This window comes from Salmo salar, chromosome 01, assembly GCF_965601325.2.
Source record: "Salmo salar chromosome 01, fSalSal1, whole genome shotgun sequence".
Classification (NCBI taxonomy): domain Eukaryota; kingdom Metazoa; phylum Chordata; class Actinopteri; order Salmoniformes; family Salmonidae; genus Salmo; species Salmo salar.
The window spans coordinates 151,166,909-151,189,819 of record NC_138291.1 but is presented as its reverse complement, the minus strand read 5'-3'; the positions used below and the strand labels follow the sequence as shown (position 1 = coordinate 151,189,819).

At 45.0% G+C, this 22,911-nt stretch overlaps 1 protein-coding gene across 1 annotated transcript in view; it reads right to left on the bottom strand.

The window, feature by feature from the left end:
* The window catches only part of LOC106565912 (astrotactin-2), a 449,250-nt gene extending 429,370 nt beyond the window's left edge, over positions 1 to 19,880 (bottom strand). Inside the window, exon 1 of the mRNA XM_014133602.3 lies at positions 19,467 to 19,880. Coding sequence (XP_013989077.2) covers positions 19,467 to 19,800 — 334 coding nt within the window. The 5' untranslated portion in view covers positions 19,801 to 19,880. The remainder of the gene's footprint in view (positions 1 to 19,466) is intronic.
* Between the last annotated feature and the right edge of the window lie 3,031 nt (positions 19,881 to 22,911).

Below are 22,911 nucleotides of genomic sequence, written 5' to 3'. Positions count from 1 at the left end.
TTTAAAAAATGACAGAAACTGATGAGGTAGGCCAGGGTATATCTGAACAAATACATAAGCATAGATAAAAGGTTTAGGAGCGACTGTGGGATCCATGATCATAGGGAGAATGTGTTGTGGTGGCGGCGCTCCAAGGTGTAGCCTAAAGGGAATTCTGTAGGGAATCAAATGCTATGGTTCTTTATATTTACCGGAGTGATAATGTATCTAAGCCAAGACAATGATCAAATTCAATTATGAATCACACTTTAGATTTTGATTCTGTGCTTGTCTAAAAGTCAATGTCTAAAGTTACCACATGTTGTCACAAGCGTCGTATTGGATAGACCAAGGCATACTTAATTATTTAATGAATAACACTTTACAAAATAACAAAAACGACCAACAGTTCCGTCAGGTACAACAACTAAACGGAAAATAACCACCCACAAAACCCAAAGGAAAACAGGCTGCCTAAGTGTGGCTTCCAATCAGAGACAACGAAAGACACCTGCCTCTGATTGGAAACCATACTCGGCCAAACATGAAAAACAAAACATAGAAATAGAAAACTAGAACAAATTCCCCTAGAAACAAACAAACCCCAAAACACACAAAACAACCCCCCGCCACGCCCTGACCATTCTACTATTGCAAATGACCCTTTTCACTGGTCAGGACGTGACAGTACCCCCCCCCCCCCCCCCCCCGAAGGTGCAGACCCCGACTGCACCCCGAACAAAAAACTCACAAAAACAACCCCAAACATAAAGGGAGGGAAGGAAGGGTGGCCACCGTCTACGACGGCTCCTGTGCTACACCCAGGCCCTTCCGCCAATCCTCCAGCTACGGAGGTGGCTCCGGCTCTGGGCGTAGCCCCCGTTCTGCGCTGCCGACCACCGCTGGAGGATCCGGGCTGCGGACCGCCGCTGAAGGCCCTGGGCTGCAGACTGTTACCGAAGGCTCCAGACTGGGAGGCGTAGCCGGAAGCTTCGGACTGGGAGGCGTCGCGGGGGCTCCGGACTGGGAAGCGCCGCCGGGGGCTCCGGACTGGGAAGCGCCGCCGGGGGCTCCGGGCTGAGGAGCGTCGCCGGCGGCTCCGGGCTGAGGAGCGTCGCCGGCGGCTCCGGGCTGAGGAGCGTCGCCGGCGGCTCCGGGCTGAGGAGCGTCGCCGGAGGCTCCGGGCTGAGGAGCGTCACCGGAGGCTCCGGGCTGAGGAGCGTCGCTGGAGGGCGCACTGGGGGACGAGTGCGCGGAGCCGGTACCGAACGTACTGGACCATGGAGGCTCACTGGAGGTCTGATGCTTACGACTAGCGCAAACTGTCCTGACACGATGTCGACTTTAGCCCGGCAAGGGCGGAGCGCTGGTACAGGATGAACTGGGCTGTGCTGGGGAATGAGGGCTGCCGTGCGTAGAGCAGGCGCAGGATAAACTGGGCCGAGGAGACGCACTGGAGACCAGATACATTGAGCCGGCGCACTTCTTCCTGGCTGCCGGCCAACTCTCACACGGCAACGCTGAGGAGCCCGTACCGACCGCACCGGACTGTGCGTGCGTATGGGCGAGAGTGCGCATCACACCGTAATGCATTGCTCGCCCCTCTGCACGCCTGCTCCGTCGTGCCCTTTCCGCCAGTACCTCTCTCCGGAATCTCGCGTCAAGCTCCGCGCTTGACTCCTTGACTGGCTCCGGTTTGCTCCACGGCTCTCTCCTGTACGCCCGGGCAGTTAGGTCAGGGCTCCCCTGACCTAGCCAAACTCCCTGTATGCCCCCCCAATTTTTTGGGGGGGGCTGCCTCTCAGCCTCCTCTTGCCGTCCCAGCCGTTCCTCCCAGTTCCGCCCTCGCTGCCTCTATCTCCTCCGGCGGACGGCGATACTCTCCCGGGCTTGTCCACGGTCCTGCCCCATCTAGGATCTCCTCCCAGGTCCATGACTCCAAGTACCTCCTCCCACGCTGCTTGGTCTTCTTGTGGTGGGTTATTCTGTCACATTCTGAATCCTCAAATTCCCTGTCATAAAGGAGCCAAGGCGCAGCGTGCCCGTAATTCCACATCTTTATTTAGGGAAACCGAAACCAAAACAATAAACAGGTACGCAGTAAGAAAGTAACGCACTGTGCCGTACACATACAGAAATAACAATTACCCACAAACACAGGTGGGGAACAGGCTGCCTAAGTATGATTCCTAATCAGAGACAACGATAGACAGCTGCCTCTGATTAGGAACCATACTCGGCCCAACAAAAAATACAAAAACAACATAGACATACAACACATAGAATGCCCACCCCATGTCACACCCTGACCTAACCAAACAGAGAAAAACGACTCTCTCCGGTCAGGGCGTGACGCATGTTTAAATAATAAAGATAGTAAATACAATTTGTAAAGTTTAACGATTGAATTTCGTTTTGCTTTGATGCTGAAGATGGAGGACAGTCCAACTGAGTGAGTCAGCCACCGAGAGACCATTGATTCCACTGTGCCTTTGATCCTGGTAGAAAGCCCACTCTTCTTCCAACATTAGACATTGTCTAGCTAGCTGTCCGTACTTATGGTGTGGTGAAGCTGATGGTATACTAATACCGTGTAGGCTCTATCTGATATTGATGTTGTTTATTCATGATTACTTTGTTGTCTAGAGAAAATAAATGTATCAAAAGGATTACGATTATTATCGTCTATGACAAAAAATAAACTATGAAAATATTGGATACTGGAAACATACTGGGCTTTATTGAAAATAAATGTCATTGTGAAAGAACTATCTGGGAATCTATATGTAATTGCAAAGGGCAAAATAATAATAATAAAAGGTGTTATGTAACATGAATGCTTTTTGCAAAGCAATATTTTCTATTCCACTTTCATTTCTCATTTTCTCCTAATCCTGAAAAATTGAATTGCCCTTTTTTTCCTGGTGCCATTGGCTTTTCAGACGTATGAAACCTACTCTGACAAGCAAAAAAATACTCATACAGAATAAAATACCCGTTTTTTTCAGCAACTGAAAATGTATGTCCTTAGACGAGAGTAGAATAACCTAAAAAAAAAGAAAGTTGTAAAAAAATAAAAAATAAAAAAATTAACTGACAGTATAAAATAAATAGTGGCATGCTCTGCTAGTTAGAAGAAGCACGTTTTGATGACGGCATGTGGAGAGGTGCCGTCGTCAAATGAAAACAGCAGACATGAGCACGATGTTTGAAAGCATCCGACTCCCAGGCAGAGTGGCACAGGAAACATGGCAGGCCGGGGATCAGCAAGGGTACGGAGGGACGTCTGCAGACTAGCAGAGGTGCCCGCTTCCCCTGCCAGGGCTGGATGGATGTGTTAAAGCGGGGGCTGTCTTTTTCTCTGTCTCCAGCTCCGGCCCTGTTTTTTTATTGTCAGTTTATCATGTAAGACAGGCATCATGTCAGCTATAGAAGGACTACTAGAAGACTGACTACCCCCAGCATAACCAGTTCAAATCAAATGTATTTGTCACATACACATGGTTAGCAGGTGTTAATGCAAGTGTAGCGAAATACTTGTGCTCTTAGTTCCGACCACGCAGTAATATCTAACAAGTTATATAACCTAACAATTTCACAACAACTACCTTATACACACAAGTGTAAAGGAATGAATTGATGGCCGAATGGCATAGGCAAGATGCAGTAGATGGTATAGAGTACAGTATATACATATGAGATAAGCAATGCAGGGTATGAAAACATTATACGAAGTGACATTGTTTAAAGTGGCTAGTGATACATTACATCAAGATAGCAAGATGCAGTAGATGGTATAGCGTACAGTATATACATATGAGATGAGCAATGTAGGGTATGAGAACATTATATAAAGTGGCTAGTGATACATTTAATTACATCAGATGGCAAGATGCAGTAGATGGTATAGTGTACAGTATATACATAAGAGATGAGTAATGTAGGGTAAGTAAACATTATATAATATAAAGTGGCTAGTGATAAATTGATTACATCAATTTTACCATTATTAAAGTGGCTGGAGTTGTGTCAGTATGTTGGCAGCAGCCACTCAATGTTAGTGATGGCTGTTTAACAGTCTGATGGCCTTGAGATAGAAGCTGTTTTTCAGTCTCTCGGTCCCTGCTTTGATGCACCTGTACTGACCTCACCTTCTGGATGATAGCGGGGTGAACAGGCAGTGGCTCGGATTGTTGTCCTTGATGATATTTTTGGCCTTCCTGTGACATCGGGTGGTGTAGGTGTCCTGGAGGGCAGGTAGTTTGCACCCGGTGATGCGTTGTGCAGACCTCACTACCCTCTGGAGAGCCTTCCGGTTATGGGCAGAGCAGCTGCCATACCAGGCGGTGATACAGCCCGACAGGATGCTCTCGATTGTGCATCTGTAAAAGTTTGTGAGTGTTTTTGGTGACAAGCCGAATTTCTTCAGCCTCCTGAGGTTGAAGAGGCGCTGCTGCGCCTTCTTCACCACGCTGTCTGTGTGGGTGGACCATTTCAGTTTGTCCGTGATGTGTACGCCGAAGAACTTAAAACTCTCCACCCTCTCCACTACTGTCCCGTCAAACTCTCCCTCTGCTGTTTCCTGAAGTCCACGATCATCTCCTTTGTTTGTTGACATTGAGTGTGAGGTTATTTTCCTGACACCACACTCCGAGGGCCCTCACCTCCTCCCTGTAGGCCGTCTCGTCGTTGTTGGCATTCAAGCCTACCACTGTAGTGTCGTCTGCAAACTTGATGATTGAGTTGGAGGCGTGCATGGCCACGCAGTCATGGGTGAACAGGGAGTACAGTAGAGGGCTGAGAACGCACCCTTGTGGGGACCCAGTGTTGAGGATCAGCGGGGTGGAGATGTTGTTACCTACCCTCACCACCTGGGGGCGACCCGTCAGGAAGTCCAGGACCCAGTTGCACAGGGCGGGGTCGAGACCCAGGGTCTCGAGCTTAATGACGAGTTTGGAGGGTACTATGGTGTTAAATGCTGAGCTGTAATCGATTAACAGCATTCTTACATAGGTATTCCTCTTGTCCAGATGGGTTAGGGCAGTGTGCAGTGTGATGGCGATTGCGTCGTCTGTGGACCTATTGTGGCGGTAAGCAAATTGGAGTGGGTCTAGGGTGTCAGGTAGGGTGGAGGTGATATGGTCCTTGACTAGTCTCTCAAAGCACTTCATGATGACGGAAGTGTGTGCTACAGGGCGGTAGTCATTTAGCTCAGTTACCTTAGCTTTCTTGGGAACAGGAACAATGGTGGCCCTCTTGAAGCATGTGGGGACAGCAGACTGGTATAAGGATTGATTGAATATGTCTGTAAACACACCAGCCAGCTGGTCCGCGTATGCTTTGAGGACGCGGCCGGGATGCCGTCTGGGCCTGCAGCCTTGCGAGGGTTAACACGTTTAAATGTTTTACTCACGTCGGCTACAGTGAAGGAGAGCCCACAGGTTTTGGTAGCTTGCCGTGTCAGTGGCACTGTATTGTCCTCAAAGCGAGCAAAAAAGTTGTTCAGTCTGTCTGGGAGCAAGGCATCGTGATCCGCAACGGGGCTGGTTTTTCTTTTGTAGTCCGTGATTGACTGTAGACCCTGCCACATACCTCTCGTGTCTGAGCTGTTGAATTGCGACTCCACTTTGTCTCTATACTGACGCTTAGCTTGTTTGATTGCCTTGCGGAGGGAATAGCTACACTGTTTGTATTCGGTCATGTTTCCGGTCACCTTGCCCTGATTAAAAGCAGTGGTTTGCGCATTCAGTTTTGCGCGAATGCTGCCATCAATCCACGGTTTCTGGTTGGGGAATGTTTTAATAGACGCTGTGGGTACAACATCACCGATGCACTTGTTACTCGCACACCGAATCAGCGTATTCGTCAATGTTGTTGTTCGACGCAATGGGGAACATATCCCAGTCCACATGATCCAAGCAATCTTGAAGCGTGGAATCCAATTGGTCGGACCAGCGTTGAACAGACCTGAGGGCGGCAGCTTCCTGTTTTAGTTTCTGCCCATAGGCTGGGAGCAACAAAATGGAGTCGTGGTCAGCTTTTCCGAAGGGAGGGCGGGGGAGGGCCTTATATGCGTTGCGGAAGTTAGAATAACAATGATCCAGGGTTTTGCTATCAGCACAATCGATATGCTGATAGAATTTGGGGAGCCTTGTTTTCAGATTAGCCTTGTTAAAATCCCCGGCTTTAACAACATGCCAGAGCATCAGGTATAGGGCACAGGAGGCGAGGAGAGCAGACACAAATTAAGTTGACTTAGTTAAAACTCAATCACCTGACACCGTCATGTGCATATCATTATTCCACACTGCAGAGAACTTAAAATTCAATCTGCCTGCCGAGGACTGATATTGAGAGAAATAAAATGTACAATAGGAATAGGGATAGGAAAACAATAACCCGTCAAATGGCATCGATGGAGGAAAAGTCAGTGGGTTTAATGGTACATTTCAAGCGCAGGCTTCAATCTGTGCTATGGTTTATCAAATTCTACCTTGGGAGTTGGATGACTTTACGTCGAAGCCACATATTGGCATTCATTTATACAATATACACAGTAATGAAATGAGGTCCTGTTTATTCTCTGTTGTTACTGTTTGTTGCATTTTCATTCTCTTTTATCCTTTTAAGTTCTGAAACACCCAACCCCCCTCCATACTACCTTCTGCCTGTCACTCAGCTTTGTCTTTTTTTATCTCAAAAGCAGCCTCTTTTGTCATATCCCAAATCAAATTGTCATTGCAGCATTGATAGTATTTCCAAAACACAGTGCAAGCATCATTGAAACTATTCAATTATTCAACATGTTATCCAAATAGTGTTTTGTTCGAGGAGGAACACTCTACAGCCTCTTAATGCAAAGTGACGGAATTCAGCCTAGCACACCCCCTTCCCCCCTCTACTCCACACCATGTCCTTATCCTTTGGCTTCTATTGTAAAAATGATTTTATTTTAAGAGGGCATCCATTAGGAAGTCTACTTTTTATTAAGTGGCAGGGGACACCAGAGCAGACCAAAGTACAAGCGGATTAACTAAACATAATAACTTGTATAAATCAGTGTCATGTTAATATACATTTACTTTCCACAGACTGCACAGCTCTTTAAAGTTTATGTGTAGAACATTTATACATCTTTGGGGAATTAGTTAGTGGAATACACTCTGGTAGAGTAGAGTAGACTCCACTCAGCACAGCCAGAAGAGGACTGGCCACCCCTCATAGCCTGGTTCCTCTCTAGGTTTCTTCCTAGGTTCTGGCCTTTCATGGGAGTTTTTCCTAGCCACCGTGCTTCTACGCCTGCATTGCTTGCTGTTTGGGGTTTTAGGCTGGGTTTCTGTTCAGCACTTTGTGACATCAGCTGATGTAAGAAGGGCTTTATAAATAAATGTGATTGATTGACGTGCCACTCCTCCTGTTTCTGACAAGGATCCAGACTAAGAAGAGATGAAGCTAAATCATCTGAGATATTCAATCCCCTTACTGTGAATGTTAAAGTTGGCCATAAAGACAGAAGTGTGTAACTGAGGGGCTTGGAGAGAGCCAGTTACAGCGGGATAGCGACACTATATTACATGATAACCACGGCAACAAAGCCCAACAGAAATCTATCAAAGGGCTGAATGTCAGTTTTGGGCTCATCCGGCTAGAGAGGAAGCAAGATTGGCTGGCACTTTATTTTTCTATTGATGTCATGACAAGAGTGTGGAACCCTGGTTTCAATTGACACCAAACAAAGATGAGATAGGTGAAGACGGCAAGATGACCTCTACTTGCTCCATCCCTGGGGTTGTCACTGAACTTCTGGAAGCTTTCAGAGCAAGAACAGAGAAGAGCCTCTCTTGGTGGAATACAGATTGACAGAACGGTACTTGATTAGTAACCAGGCAACCTGTCATTAGTTCTATACGTCTCAAGCTATAGCCTATCTTTAATTGTGAGCCGAGTGTCAATGACATCTCCTCTGACAGTCATATAGCCCTATGAGTGGTTGTGGAAGAAGGTGTTAGCTACACAGCAACTGACTGGTGATGATGGGGAACAAAGTCTTCTCTACTCCTACGCCATATCTCAATGTGTTACTATTGAATTCTGGCCTCAGTCACACAAAGCAGTATTTTGAAACAAATTTCATGCCAAAATCTAAATGCAGAAATAGCTAGCAATTTTATCCCATTTGCACAACGATTCATTTGTTTTTCTCTAGTCAGATCTTCAAACAGCAAATAGACATCTTGTCAGAAAGCACATGAGCAATGCCAATGAAATGTAAAACAACCGAAAGCAGTGACACTGGAACAAATAAAAGAACAGTCATTCTAACTCAATGTGAACGTTGACGGTTGCCGTAGCACACAGTACTTATTGGACAAGTGCAATGAAAACAATAGAGATGAGCACGATGTTTGAGATGGTTTGCTTGGCGTTAAAAGGCAATGCGGCCACTTTTCAACCACATTCCATTATCTCCAGCACAATACCAGTGTCTATATTATGTGAAAATGTCACATTTCTACATTTTGTAGAAAGAAATATTAAGTTAAAAAGTTCTAACCGATGACATCAAAAGTTATAACTTTTCAAACACTATGAAATTTGCGGTGATGTGGGGAGCAAGAAAATACTCTCCCTCTGGCTAGAAACTCATTGCAGGTTTTGAAAATCAGTTTCTCACTTTTAATCATACACTATGATGTCACAGAAGCATATTTTAAAGACCTTTCTTCTCATGTGTTTTTAATCACATCATAGAAACACACCATTTTCGCATATGTAGACACTGGTTTGGTGCTGAAGATAATGAATGAGGTTGAAAAGTGGCGGATTTGTCCTTTAAGCTACGCTTATGTGAAGCTATTGTTGGGTTCACCTTGGGGTCATGATAGGGGCTGTACCAAATGTTTGATGTATTATTATAGTTGATTATGCTTATGTTGTATTAATAGAAGGGGAGGGGTTATAAGACCCCTCCCTCCTTACAGTTATAGTGTCCTAGACTACAAATGTATTTATATTCATTATAAAGGTTTAATATTGTTCCACAGTCTTTTCTAGTCTCTGCCTCTTATAAAGAAACGGTCTGAGAAATGTGTGACTGTGAGACAGAACTCTGCAAGGGAGTGAAAGAGATAAGAGACTAGTCAGACATTCCACTATAAATCAACTTGGGGAGTGGACATTTACTGCTGAGCCTTTAGATAACACTGAAACTCTTGTTTGTATAGCTGTGTATTCATGGGCTTGGTCTCATGAGTAGAAGGTAATGACGTAGGCAGTGACATCACTAAGGCCGGACTTCGGGCTTAATAAAATAACTTGGACCCTTTACTATTTTGCAGAACTTACTCGGAAACATGCGTGCTATGTTCCTGTTGTCAACTTCTGTCTGCAATTGCATTAATAAAGGTTTTTGATTGATTTAATTAAAGATATTGTCTGAATGCTAATTTCACCAATGAGCCAATGATTGACAAGGAACGAACCCCAACACTATTATTGACATCTGACAAATACCTGGTTGCAAGATAAATTATTGATCCATCAAGATGGATTTTGGATGGAAGGACAAAAGGAACAAACAGTACAATGCAACACTACTACTAACATGGGATAAGATGACACAATTGTGCCAAAAATGTAAACCCTGCAACATTGCCAAAAGAACCAGCTGATTCCAGATTCGAACAACAACCACAACTTGACAGCGACATGAGCGAGCGATGCTTCCTGTAACACACTCCATTACTAACTCAAGTCATGCTGGGGAGAGATGCAATCATCATGGGTCGCTGACCACAATTCCTTCCTGATTCCGCGGCTGAAGCCATCACTTAGCCCGTTGCAGCCTGGTTAAATTGGCACATTAACTATGAGCTTGAGCCTTGACACTGATTAGTCAAAAACACCCTCAACCTTTCCTGTGTTCACTCACAATGACTGGATGTTTGGCAAGGTGAGAAACAATCTCTGAATTCTTGTGGAACAAAGAGGCTTTTGTTAATAATAAGGGTAGGGCTTTCTTTAAAAAATGCTTTTACTAAGAGTGATAGTCAATACTGAAAATGAATCTTAGCTGTATCTAGAATACCCAACCAGAGGTTACACAAAACTGAAGAAGACCAGATAGAACTTGACGGCCTACAAATACAACTCCTCAGGCAACTGTACCCTCAGGGCTGAGAGGTGATGTCATTGTTAAGCAATGCTAATCATTTGACTGACATACGTCATTGCCGCACTGTTTTACATATTTTCTTATCTTCATAGACAACGAGTAACACCAAGCAACATATGGAGAAAATTCTGATCACAAAACCACAATGGAACAAATCCAGGGACTCATGACAGATCCAGGTCCTTTATGACAGGAGGCTTCCAGACTCCCATCTTAGCTCCACAGTGTACCCTGACCCCAACTGCACTCTCAACTCCCCTCCCTGCTCCCACCAGCAGTACGCAGCTGAAACCCTGACGTGTGATTGAGACGTACCGCCGTGAGTACAGCACTCTGGGCCACAGGGTATGTACCTCTGCACTGGAGCCAACTTGCTTTTCCTATTTATTTTTTCCCCTCCCCTTACTCTCCACGGTTGCTTTCAATCTCCCATCTGCCAGACAGGTTTGAGTGAGTGAGTGAGTGAGTGAGTGAGTGAGTGAGTGAGTGAGTGAGTGAGTGAGTGAGTGAGTGAGTGAGTGAGTGAGTGAGTGAGTGAGTGATGGGGAAAGGTTGGCGAGGACAAGCCAATAGAGTGATAAGATGGCATACAGAAACATGATAAGTGCTGGAAAGGAAACAGTGTAGATGTCAGAGAAGATAAAGGAGAATTGAATTTGAACTTTTGGTCTTCCACTAGGTGCCTCAATGCTTTATAAGGTTAGTCGGTAATGAGGTGTTTCAAAATCAGCCAGTACTGAACAAAGTGATTTCCTTTGAGTCCAAGTATCTCTAAAATCTGTCAAATTCATCATCTGGATTTGCCAGTAAGAAGTACATAAGGTGCATTATTTATAGCCTTTAATTTTAAACAGGAAACTTAAAACTGCATACACAAACACACCCACACAAAGATCTAACCAAAAACACTAAGGCATAACAAAATGCACCATCTTGCAGATGCCAACACAGAGCAGAGCAGTGGCCGCTGCATATGAAATACCTCTGGTGTGTCGCCCTGCTTTCAAATGATGCACAGAACACATCACGTTGGAGAAAAATGGGAGAGAAAAATGGGGGAAAAGGATTCCTCTGCGTCCTTTTCCTTCTATGCTCATCCATTCTCAATGACACTCATAGTAATAAATCAAGACTGGGCGCTGTGGCCAGAGGGGCAAGCATCTGAAAGACCGGTCAGTCAAACACTCCCCCTCCAGCCTACCTGTGACCACCATACTTCATTCTCAAATTAAAATGCAGAGATGGGAACTGAGGGGGCCAAGTGGAGTCTCACTGTTCTGCTTTTGAATAAAGGGAGATGTGTGTGTGTGTCCGTCTGCGTCGCTGTCTGTGTTTCATATTGTGTTAGCGTGTGTGCAGTAAGGCCTAAGTCTTGGTAACATCCTGGGGCGTCAACATTTTGTCGTTATGTAAGAAAGGAGAGGGAAAACAGACAAGAAAATAATACTGATGGGATAGTGTGGGATTCCCCTCCCACCAAGTCATTCTGATTTCATAGTTAATGTTTCCTTTCAATCCCCTCTATTTGCTTTATTGCTCAATCAGAAGTCAAACAAATATCCCAGCTATAATGTTGGGAGCATCAGGAACATGTCAGCTACTATTACAGTAGACTACACCACTTACAATAAAAACACAAGAGTACAATATGATGGCCTCATGGCAAACGTACTGTCAGGAATACCACTACATACACTGTCAGTAGTACTACCACTACCTGGAGAAAAAAGTAAATATTGACACATAATATCACTGTACTGTATGGCTATCTATCTTCATGTTGACTTGTCAATACTGTCATACTGAGGTGCCCTTTAGTTAAAAAAAATAAACCACAACAAGGACATACTGTCGTGTAAGTGGATATCAACTGACAGTTTGGATACAGCTACTATACATTTCCTACAAATAACTACAGTTGAAGTCGGAAGTTTACATACACCTTAGCCAAACACATTTAAACTAAGTTTTTCACAATTCCTGACATTTAATCCTAGCAAAAATTCCCTGTCTTAGGTCATTTATGATCACCACCTAATTTTAAGAATGTGAAATGTCAGAATAATAGTAGAGAGAATTATACATTTCAGCTTTCATTTCTTTCATCACATTCCCTGTGGGTCAGAAGTTTACATACACTCAATTAGTATTTGGTAGCATTGCCAATAAATTATTTAACTTCGGTCAAACATTTCAGGTAGCCTTCCACAAGCTTTCCACAATAAGTTGGGTGAATTTTGTCCCATTCCTCCTGACAGAACTGTTGTAACTGAGTCAGGTTTGTAGGCCTCCCACACTTTTTCAGTTCTGCCCACAAATTTTCTATAGGATTGATGTCAGGGCTTTGTGATGGCCACTCCAATACCTTGACTTTGTTGGAAGTATGCTTGGGGTCATTGTCCATTCGGAAGACCCATTTGCGACCAAGCTTTAACTTCCTGACTGATGTCTTGAGATGTTGCTTCAATATATCCACATCATTTTCCTCCCTCATGATGCCATCTATTTTGTGAAGTGCACCAGTCCCTCCTGCAGCAAAGCACCCCCACAACATGATGCTGCCACCCCCTGTGCCTCACGGTTGGGATGGTGTTCGTCGGCTTGCAAGCGACCCCATTTTCCCTCCAAACATAACGATGGTCATTATGGCCAAACAGTTCTATTTTTGTTTCATCAGACCAGAGGACATTTCTCCAAAAAGTACGATCTTTGTCCCCATGTGCAGTTGCAAACCGTTGTCTGTCTTTTTTATGGCGGTTTTGGAGCAGTGGCTTCTTCCTTGCTGAGCGGCCTTTCAGGTTATGCCGATATAGGACTCGTTTTACTGTGGATATAGATACTTTTGTACCTGTTTCCTCCAGCATCTTCACAAGGTCCTTTGCTGTTGTTCTGGGATTCATTTGCTCTTTTCGCACCAAAGTACATTCATCTCTGGTGATACAGTGAATTATAAGTGAAATAATTTGTCTGTAAATAATTGTTGGAAAAATGACTTGTGTCATGCGCAAAGTAGATGTCCTAACCAACTTGCCAAAACTATAGTTTGTTAACAACAAATTTGTTGAGTGGTTGAAAAACTAGTTTTAATGACTCCAACCTAAGTGTATGTAAACTTCCGACTTCAACTGTACGTCTGAGAATTGCCAGGGATCTCACAATACAAGATCATCACGATACTAAGGTGCAGATACGATATGTGTTTGCATTTCTTAGGTCTTAGAGACTTAACCAGAAAGTCTCACAGCTGTAATCACTGCCAAAGGTGTTTGTTTTTTTTTACCCCTTTTTCTCCCCAATTTCATGGTATCCAATTGGTAGCTACAGTCTTGTCTCATCGCTGCAACTCCCATTCGGACTCAGGAGAGGCGAAGGTTGAGAGCCATGCGTCCTCCGAAACACAACCCAACCAAGCCGCACTGTTTCTTGACACAACGCCCACTTAACCTGTTAGGGCTAGGGGGCAGTATTGACACAGCCGGATAAAAAACGTACCCGATTTAATCTGGTTACTACTCCTGCCCAGTAACTAGAATATGCATATAATTATTGGCTTTGGATAGAAAACACCCTAAAGTTTCTAAAACTGTTTGAATGGTGTCTGTGAGAATAACAGAACTCAAATGGCAGGCCAAAACCTGAGAAGATTCCATGCAGGAAGTGGCCTGTCTGACAAGGTGTGTTTTATCTTGGCTCTTTTTATTGAAGACTGAGGATCTTTGCAATAACGTGTCACTTCCTACGGCTCCCATAGGCTCTCAGAGCCCGGGAAAAAGCTGAAGGATATCGAGGCAGGCTCTGGCTGAAACACTTTATCGCTTTTGGCAAGTGGCCGCTCAGAGTACTGTGGGCTTAGGCGCGTGCCAGAGTCGACCGAATGCTTTCTTTTCTTTTGTCTCTTTACCTAAACGCAGATTCCTGGTCGGAATATTATCGCTTTTTTATGAGAAAAATAGCATAAAAATTGATTTTAAACAGCGGTTGACATGCTTCGAAGTACGGTAATGGAATATTTAGAAATCTTTTGTCACGAATTGCGTCATGCTCGTAACCCTTATTTACCCTTTCGGATAGTGTCTTGAACGCACAAACAAAACGCCGCTGTTTGGATATAACGATGGATTATTTTGGACCAAACCAACATTTGTTATTGAAGTAGAAGTCCTGGGAGTGCATTCTGACGAAGACAGCAAAGGTAATAACATTTTTCTTATAGTAAATCTGACTTTGATGAGTGCTAAACTTGCTGGGTGTCTAAATAGCTAGCCCTGTGATGCCGGGCTATCGACTGAGAATATTGCAAAATGTGCTTTCACCGAAAAGCTATTTTAAAATCGGACATATCGAGTGCATAGAGGAGTTCTGTATCTATAATTCTTAAAATAATTGTTATGCTTTTTGTGAACGTTTATCGTGAGTAATTTACTAAATTCACCGGCAGTGTTCGGTCGGAATGCTAGTCACATGCTAGTCACATGCTAATGTAAAAAGCTGTTTTTTGATATAAATATGAACTTGTTTGAACAAAACATGCATGTATTGTATAACATAATGTCCTAGGGTTGTCATCTGATGAAGATCATCAAAGGTTAGTGCTACATTTAGCTGTGGCTTGGGTTTATGTGACATTATATGCTAGCTTGAAAAATGGGTGTCTGATTATTTCTGGCTGGGTACTCTGCTGACATAATCTAATGTTTTGCTTTCGTTGTAAAGCCTTTTTGAAATCGGACAGTGTGGTTAGATTAACGAGAGTCTTATCTTTAAAATGGTGTAAAATAGTCATATGTTTGAAAAATTTAAGGTTTTGCATTTCTAAGGTATTTGAATAACGCGCCACAGGATTACACTGGCTGTTAAGTAGCCCATAGAGGTTAACCCGGAAGCCAACCTCACCAATATTTCAGAGGAAACACTGTGTACCTGGCAACTGTGTCAGCGTGCACTGCGCCCGGAGTCCACAGGAGTCGCTAGTGCACGATGGGACAAGGACATCCCTGCCGGCCAAACCCTCCCCTAACCCGGGCGACGCTGGGCCAATTGTGCGCCGCCCAAACGGTTAACAGAGCCTGGACTCCAACCCAGAATCTCTAGTGGCACAGCTAGCACTTCGATGCAATGCCTAAGACCACTGTGCCACTCGGGAAGCCCTGCCAAAGGTGATTCTAACATGTATTGATAAGCGATGTGAATACTTATGTAAATGAGATATTTCTGTATTTAATTTTCAATAAATTTGCAAAAACAAAAACTAAAAAAATTTCACTTTATCATTATGGGGTATTGTGTGCAGATGGGTAGGAATATTCTTATCTTTTTTCATTCATTTTGAATTCAGGCTGTAACACAACAAAATGTGGAATAAGAAAAATCTTATGAATACTTTCTGAAGGCACTAATCTAAATCAAGACCTGATTTAATCCATCTCCACCCCCTACACAAAGGGCAGTCATGGCGAGAGCACAGCAAATTTGCTGGCTGGCTGACTGGAAGGACAGAGCGTCCTAACTCAAGAGTCGACGCGTGTCCTTAATGAGAAAAGAAAGTGATTTACAAGCATATGCTCCAGACCCTGCAGTCTGTTTAGTCTGCAGTCTCAATGCTGCTGGGCTGAGAGAGAGCGAGAGAGAGATAAAGTGAGAGTGAGAGAGACACAGAGAGACAGACCGACAGAGAGAGAGACAGAGAAATAGAGAGAGAGACAGAGCGAGAGAGACAGAGGGTTCCACAACATGTGCGGGTTACTATACTATTCAGGTGTTGTGCATAGTCATAACAAGCAATGTGTTGTTCGATTGCCATGGGGTCAAGTTCAGTATACATCTTTGTTATTGTATGAACCACAACAAAAATCAGGAAAATTAGCACATCTATTGAGTCTATATGATTCATACTCAGGGAATGTGTATGGTTGTACATATCAACTAGTTTGACACAGTCTGTTGCCCCACACACAGAGGACTACTACCTCTGAATGTGAATATAAAACAGTCATGCTGTCACGGTTGTTGTAAGAAACGGACCACGGCACAGCGTGTGTTGAGGTCCACATATTTAATTACAGTGAAGCTTCTTCAACAAAACAATAAACAAGCAACAACACGTGACTACGTGGTGCAACAAGCACAAAACCAAACAATATCCCACAAACACAAGTGGGAGAAATGGCTAACTAAATGTGATCCCCAATTAGAGGCAACGATTACCAGCTACCTCTAATTGGGAACCATACAAAACACCAACATATAAATATTGAACTAGAACACCCCCTAGTCACAGGGCGTGGCAGTACCCGGCCCAAAGGTGCGGACTCCGGCCGCAAAACCTGAAACCAAATGGGGAGGGTAGGGGGGGTGACTAGTGTCGGTGCTGGCTCCGGTGCGGTCGCCGCCCCTGCCCAGACCCCGGATCCAGCCATGGCGCCGGGCTGAACGCCGTGCCTGAACTGGGCATCGGCGCAGAGGAAAGCTCCGGCCTTGGAGCGGTACTGGGTGCCGTGTCTGGACTGGGCACCGGCGCCGAGGAGGGCTCCGGCCATGGAGCTGGGTTGGTCATTGTGCCTGGACTGGGCACCGGCGCAGAGGAAGGCTCTGGCCATGGAGCTGGATTGGCCGCCGTGCCTGGACTGGGCACCGGCGCAGAGGAAGGCTCCGGCCTTGGAGCGGGACTGGACGCCGTGCCTGGACTGGGCACCGGCGCAGAGAAAGGCTCCTGCCATGGAGCGGGACTGGACGCCGTGCCTGGACTGGGCACCGGCGCAGAGGAAGGCTCCTGCCATGAAGCAGGACTGGACACCGTGCCTGGACTGGGCACCGGCGCAGAGGAAGACTCCGGCCTTGGAGCTGGACTGGACGCTGTGCCTGGACTGGGCACCAGCGCAGAGGAAGGCTCCGGCCATGGCACTGGCGCAGGAAGCTCCGGACCATTGAACGTCACTGGAAGCTCCGGACCGTTGACCATCACTGGAAGCTCCGGGCCGTTGACCGTCACTGGAAGCTCCGGGCCGTTGACCGTCACTGAAAGCTCCGGGCTGGAGAGGCACACTGGAGGCCTAGTGTGTGGAGCCGGTACAGGTGGCACCGGACAATTGACACGCACTTCAGGGCGAGTGCGAGGAGCTGCCACAGGACGTACCGGACTGGGGAGGTGCACTGGAGGCCTGGTGTGTGGAGCCGGCACAGGCGGCACCGGACTGGGGACACGCACTTCAGGGTGAGTGCGGGGAGTTGGCACAGAACGTACCGGACTGGGAAGGCGCACTGGAGGCCTGATGCAATGAGCCGGCACAGGTGGCACTGGACTGTTGACATGCACTTCAGGGAGGGTGCGGGGAGCTGGCACAGGACTCACCAGACTGCTGACAGGATCTTCAGGTCGAATGTTATGCATTACACACCTGCACAACATCTCTCTCATCTCTCTCTCTGGCTCTTCAGGACGAGTGCGGAGAGCTGGCACAGATGGCACTGGACTGATGACTCACTCTTCAGGGCGAGTGCGAGGAACCGGCACAGGACATACCGGGCTGGGGAGGCGCACCAGTGGCCTGGTGCGTGGAGCCGGCACAGATGGCACCGGACTGATGACACGCTGTTCAGCACGCCTGCGCTACAGCCTACTTCTCGCCAACATCATTCTCCGATATCCCTCCTCACATTGCTCCATCGACTCCCAGGCGGGCCCTGGCTCTCTCCTTGGGTCGACCGACCACTTCTCTATCGCCTCCCTGACGGTCTCTGGCTCTTCCCTCTGCTCAGCCGCCAGCTCCATGTGCCCCCCCCCCCCCCCCAAACAAAATCTTGGAGTTTCTGTGGCTGCGGTCCCCGGCGTCATCGCTGTCCTTCCATGCTCCTTTGCGACTCCCGCCAAGGAAGGGTCTCGTGTCCTCCCATGACTTCCTCCCATGTCCAAAACTCCTTTACTTCATGCACACGCTGCTTGGTCCTCTTTTGGTGGGATATTCTGTCACGGTTATTGTAAGAAACGGACCACGGCACAGCGTGTGTTGAGTTCCACATATTTAATTACAGTGAAACCTTTTCAACAAAACAATAAACAAGCAACAACTCGTGACTACGTGGTGCAACAAGCACAAAACCAAACAATATCCCACAAACACAAGTGGGAGAAATGGCTACCTAAATGTGATCCCCAATTAGAGGCAACGATTACCAGCTGCCTCTAATTGGGAACCATACAAAACACCAACATAGAAATATTGAACTAGAATCCCCCTAGTCACGCCCTGACCTACTACACCATAGAGAACCAAGGGCTCTCTATGGTCAGGGCGTGACACATGCTGTTTACTATCACATTGCAATAACACAGGCCTACGGTCGACAGTCACTGTCCAATCACTGAGTTCCCTTAGGTCTTCTAAGGCCTATGGTATTCAATTACAGAACCACATGGGTATACACGTGCGCATATATTATATTCATGGTCAGGAGGTGTGGAAAGCTAAAACCTTGTTTTGCATATAGGATTAACTGTGTGTATGTTATCTGAAGATTGACAACTGTGGCCCACTGCTGTGCTTTAAAAGATACTTTTCTAAGGGACACAAATAAACACTACTCAATCAATGTAAGGCAGAGTCAACCTCATATGTGGGCCCTGGCCTAAACCCTTGCAATTTGCAATGAGAAAATTATGACACTGTAGCAAGCTTACATTATTATGCATTTCTTAATCTAACTTCCTTCAATGCTGCACATGTCCTAGTTTCTGCTATGAATAATGTGTTCATAAAAATACAAAATACCAATTTCATGCAGATTTGCACAGCTAAATTGCAATCTATGCATTCCCTCACTGCCTAATACTTAAGGCTATGTATGTCACTTACAGTCATAATTTGTCATAGTACACAAAAATGACCCAATTGGTGTGTGTATGTGCGCAAGGTGAGTGAGAGAGCCGTGTACTAATGGTGTCGAGTTCGTTCTTGCGTTTTCATTACGTTTTCATTACATGAGTGGTGTTCAGATACATATATAAGTTCCCAACGCTGTTTTACTCCCTGTACCAGATAGATATGGCACAGTGGCTCTTCCCCTTGATTGGCCAACACACCTCTACTTGGGCTATCATGTTGTTAACATTAAACTGCCATCATTTTCAAACCTAGATGACACTTCACTGTGTAGAATGAGTATTTACATTTTGAATGTATGAAAACAATTATTTTAATTCAGTAAATATAGCCTATACCACCGGCCAGGCATATGTTAGGTCCCTATGAGCAACCATTGTAAAGCCGGTGATGGATTGGGGGACAGTAAAGAGGCAGTAAGATTATAATGTTCTTACCCAGTGTGAAGTATGGGAGAGCGGTGTTGTCAAGATCATCCATAACGGAAATTCGTCCAGGTAGGTCTGTTCTAACGAATAAAAGGAGTCGGGACTCCCCTCCTCCTCCGGCCACGCTCCCCGAGCCACCGCCGGTGAAACTGAACTCATTCTCCCGGAGTACAGGCAGGGTAGAAACGGTAACGGTTTTAACTTCACAAGGGCTCTCTGCGTCGTTTTCCTTCTCCCTCTCCTCATCAAGCATCGCTCCCCCTCTGCTTCCCCGGACTGTAGCGGTCCCTGTCAGCAAGAGCCCCATGAGGAGGAGGACGTGGTGCTTTACTCTCCCTGCCATCCCGCTCCCAATGCGCGGTTCTCTAGCTTTGAGTGTGGCTCATAAACTGCTTGTTCGTTTATACTACAGCCACTGCACGCGCTCGGTAGTCATGACTGTCCAGGAGGCGGCAGCACAGGTGTAGTCAGATCTGTAGCCTAATACTTTTTTGTTGTTGATGTATACACATAATTTCTCATAATGCGGATATAAGGTTCTGTGAGGCCTCACCATAGATATGAAATGAAGGAAAGAAGGAATACATTTGTCTTAAGACAGCTTTTTCATGCAATCAAGGATATGCTTTTTGAGGCAACCAATGGGAAAAGAGGAAGTCGAGACTCCACGACTGTTATGAAGTTATAATGCATGCTTTGATGGTAAAGTTCGATTTTTCGAGTAAGTGCATTTTATAATTACAAAGGGCTTTGCATGTGGGAAATAGCATTTTATGTTTGTGATGGATTGACAAATGTCACTTCTATTTTGCTAGGCTGTCTATTTTGTCATGTGTCTGTGAATGCACTTACATTTTACATTTTACATTTTAGTCATTTAGCAGACGCTCTTATCCAGAGCGACTTACAGTAGTGAATGCATACATTTTTTTTTGTACTGGCCCCCCGTGGGAATTGAACCCACAACCCTGGCGTTGCAAACACCATGCTCTACCAACTGAGCCACAAGTGGCGGACTGGGACCATCAATCGGCCCAGGCATTTCTAACACACCGGCCCACTTTTTTCCTTGAGGCCCCCACACCGGCCCATTTGTTTGCTTGAGGCCCCCATTATAAGCCAGATACGATCAGTTTGTGCAAAAACACCCACTTTGGTGAAAATGGACCAGCCCATCTGGCATTTGCCCAAAATGCCAGATGTCCAGTCCACCCCTGACTTCAACTACAGTAAGCCTACTTCAAAGGGTGGAGAAAGGATAGTCTACTGCTCAGAGTGGGAATTACACCATGACATTCGGGGGTCTCTATTGAGTGCACACACTTGAGCCTAAAAATAAAAACGTAAATTAAACGGTATTAACACAACCAGTCATGATATTTTCATCTGATTGTCAAACAAATCACTTCAAAAAGTAGGCTACCTGTGCATGTTCACTCCAAAATAATTCCATCATACAAACTGCATGTAGCCTAAAAAAGACACTGTTACAAAACACCAAAAAGTGTGCCCACATGCCCTCAACGGTCACTTACCTTACATTTTTCTCCCCCTATGGACATTCCCCCCCTCCCTATACTTTCAATGCATCTTTCTGCAGAAAACACTGAGTTTACTTGCATTTACCCTCCACTAATCCTGCACCACTGCCAGTGACCTACCCTCTCAGCCAAGACAATTTTACACACATTAACACACACAGGTAGTCTACATTCAATATAATACATGAGTTGAATCAAAACATGTTTTACACTCTACTTCATTAGTTGTCCATAATTCATGAGTTAATACTTGGAGTCTTCACAGGTCGTGCGACATAAAACACTACGTTTCTTTCCTTACATTGGTTGTCATTATTAAGCATTTAACAATTGAATTAGAACATTGAATTTAAACACTTTATAATTCCTGGATCTTGGACATCTCTGAAAATGCACTGTAAGTGTAATTATACCTATGTAACATTTAATTATGTTTAGACATGAATACAGTTCATGGGTACACAAATCCTAAACAATGTAGGCCTATGCCATTTCAAAATTGAATGCTTCTAACTGAACGTTAAAACCTCTTCTAACCAAAAGAGTTACCTTATGGGCCTACTGTCATTAACTTACAGACTACTTGTTGGATGGGTTGGATGCACAATGGTGTCTAGCTGTAGGCTAGATGTCTAGTGATATTGTCAACCATCATCATCAGCTGATCCAGGAAAGAAAACAAATATTGACAGAAAATAAATAAATAACGCTAAATAAATGGTGTACTACTTCTGGCCACGGATGGCACTGAGAACACCAGTACTCACATTCACCTGAAAACAAAGCAATGAGCACTCTAAACAGCTGACTGACAAAAGCAAACAATGATAAATCAACGAACGGATAAATCTAATCCATTGGAATAAAGGCTAAACAAATGGTGAAAATGAGGAAGTACTAAGGAAAATCTATGCATAAAGGAGCTCAGCTGAGGTTGAAATTCAGCACTGAGTGCCACCACATATAAATAAATGGTTTAAACCATGACAGAGAAGTGGGGGTGTTTGTTTTCTTTGGAAGCTTTTATTTTCATATTTACCACTGTAAAACATATGTACCACTACATATTGAACAAAGAGGAGAATGGTTAACTTAGCATTATTTAGAGACATCCCCCCCAAAGTTGGACTTTTGTTGCATTTAGGGGAGCTATAGTCGCATTCAGGGGAGCGGAGCCCCTCCTGGCTTCCCCGTAATTCATACCTTTCTACTGTTGCTACCAGGGTGCTTGGTCATTTCACTATAATACTGTAATGTTTTGGAGTGAATAGCTTACTGTACAGAGAGTAAGCAGATGTGTCAGTCTTCATGTTTTCTCCCACAGGACACAGCCCTTCAGACAGACAGCTGTGTGACCTGGCTCAGATCAGCCTATATTTATCACCATTTAATTTTATTACTGTAATGGTATGCATGAAGGGCTGTAGGAAGTCAGGCGCAGGAGAGCAAATAGTTAGTAGCAAAACGGAGCCATTTATTTGGCGACCAAAAAACACACGGCACAAACTAACACGAAATACAAATAAGGGTTTAACATAGCCTAACGTGCACATACAGTGAGGGAAAAAAGTATTTGATCCCCTTCTGATTTTGTACGTTTGCCCACTGACAAAGAAATTATCAGTCTATCATTTTAATGGTAGGTTTATTTGAAGAGTGAGAGACAGAATAACAACAAAAAAATCCAGAAAAACACATGTCAAAAATGTTATAAAATGATTTGCATTTTAATGAGGGAAATAAGTATTTGACCCCTCTGCAAAACATGACTTAGTACTTGGTGGCAAAACCCTTGTTGGCAATCACAGAGGTCAGACGTTTCTTGTAGTTGGCCACCAGGTTTGCACACATCTCAGGAGGGATTTTGTCCCACTCTTCTTTGCAGATCTTCTCCAAGTCATTAAGGTTTCGAG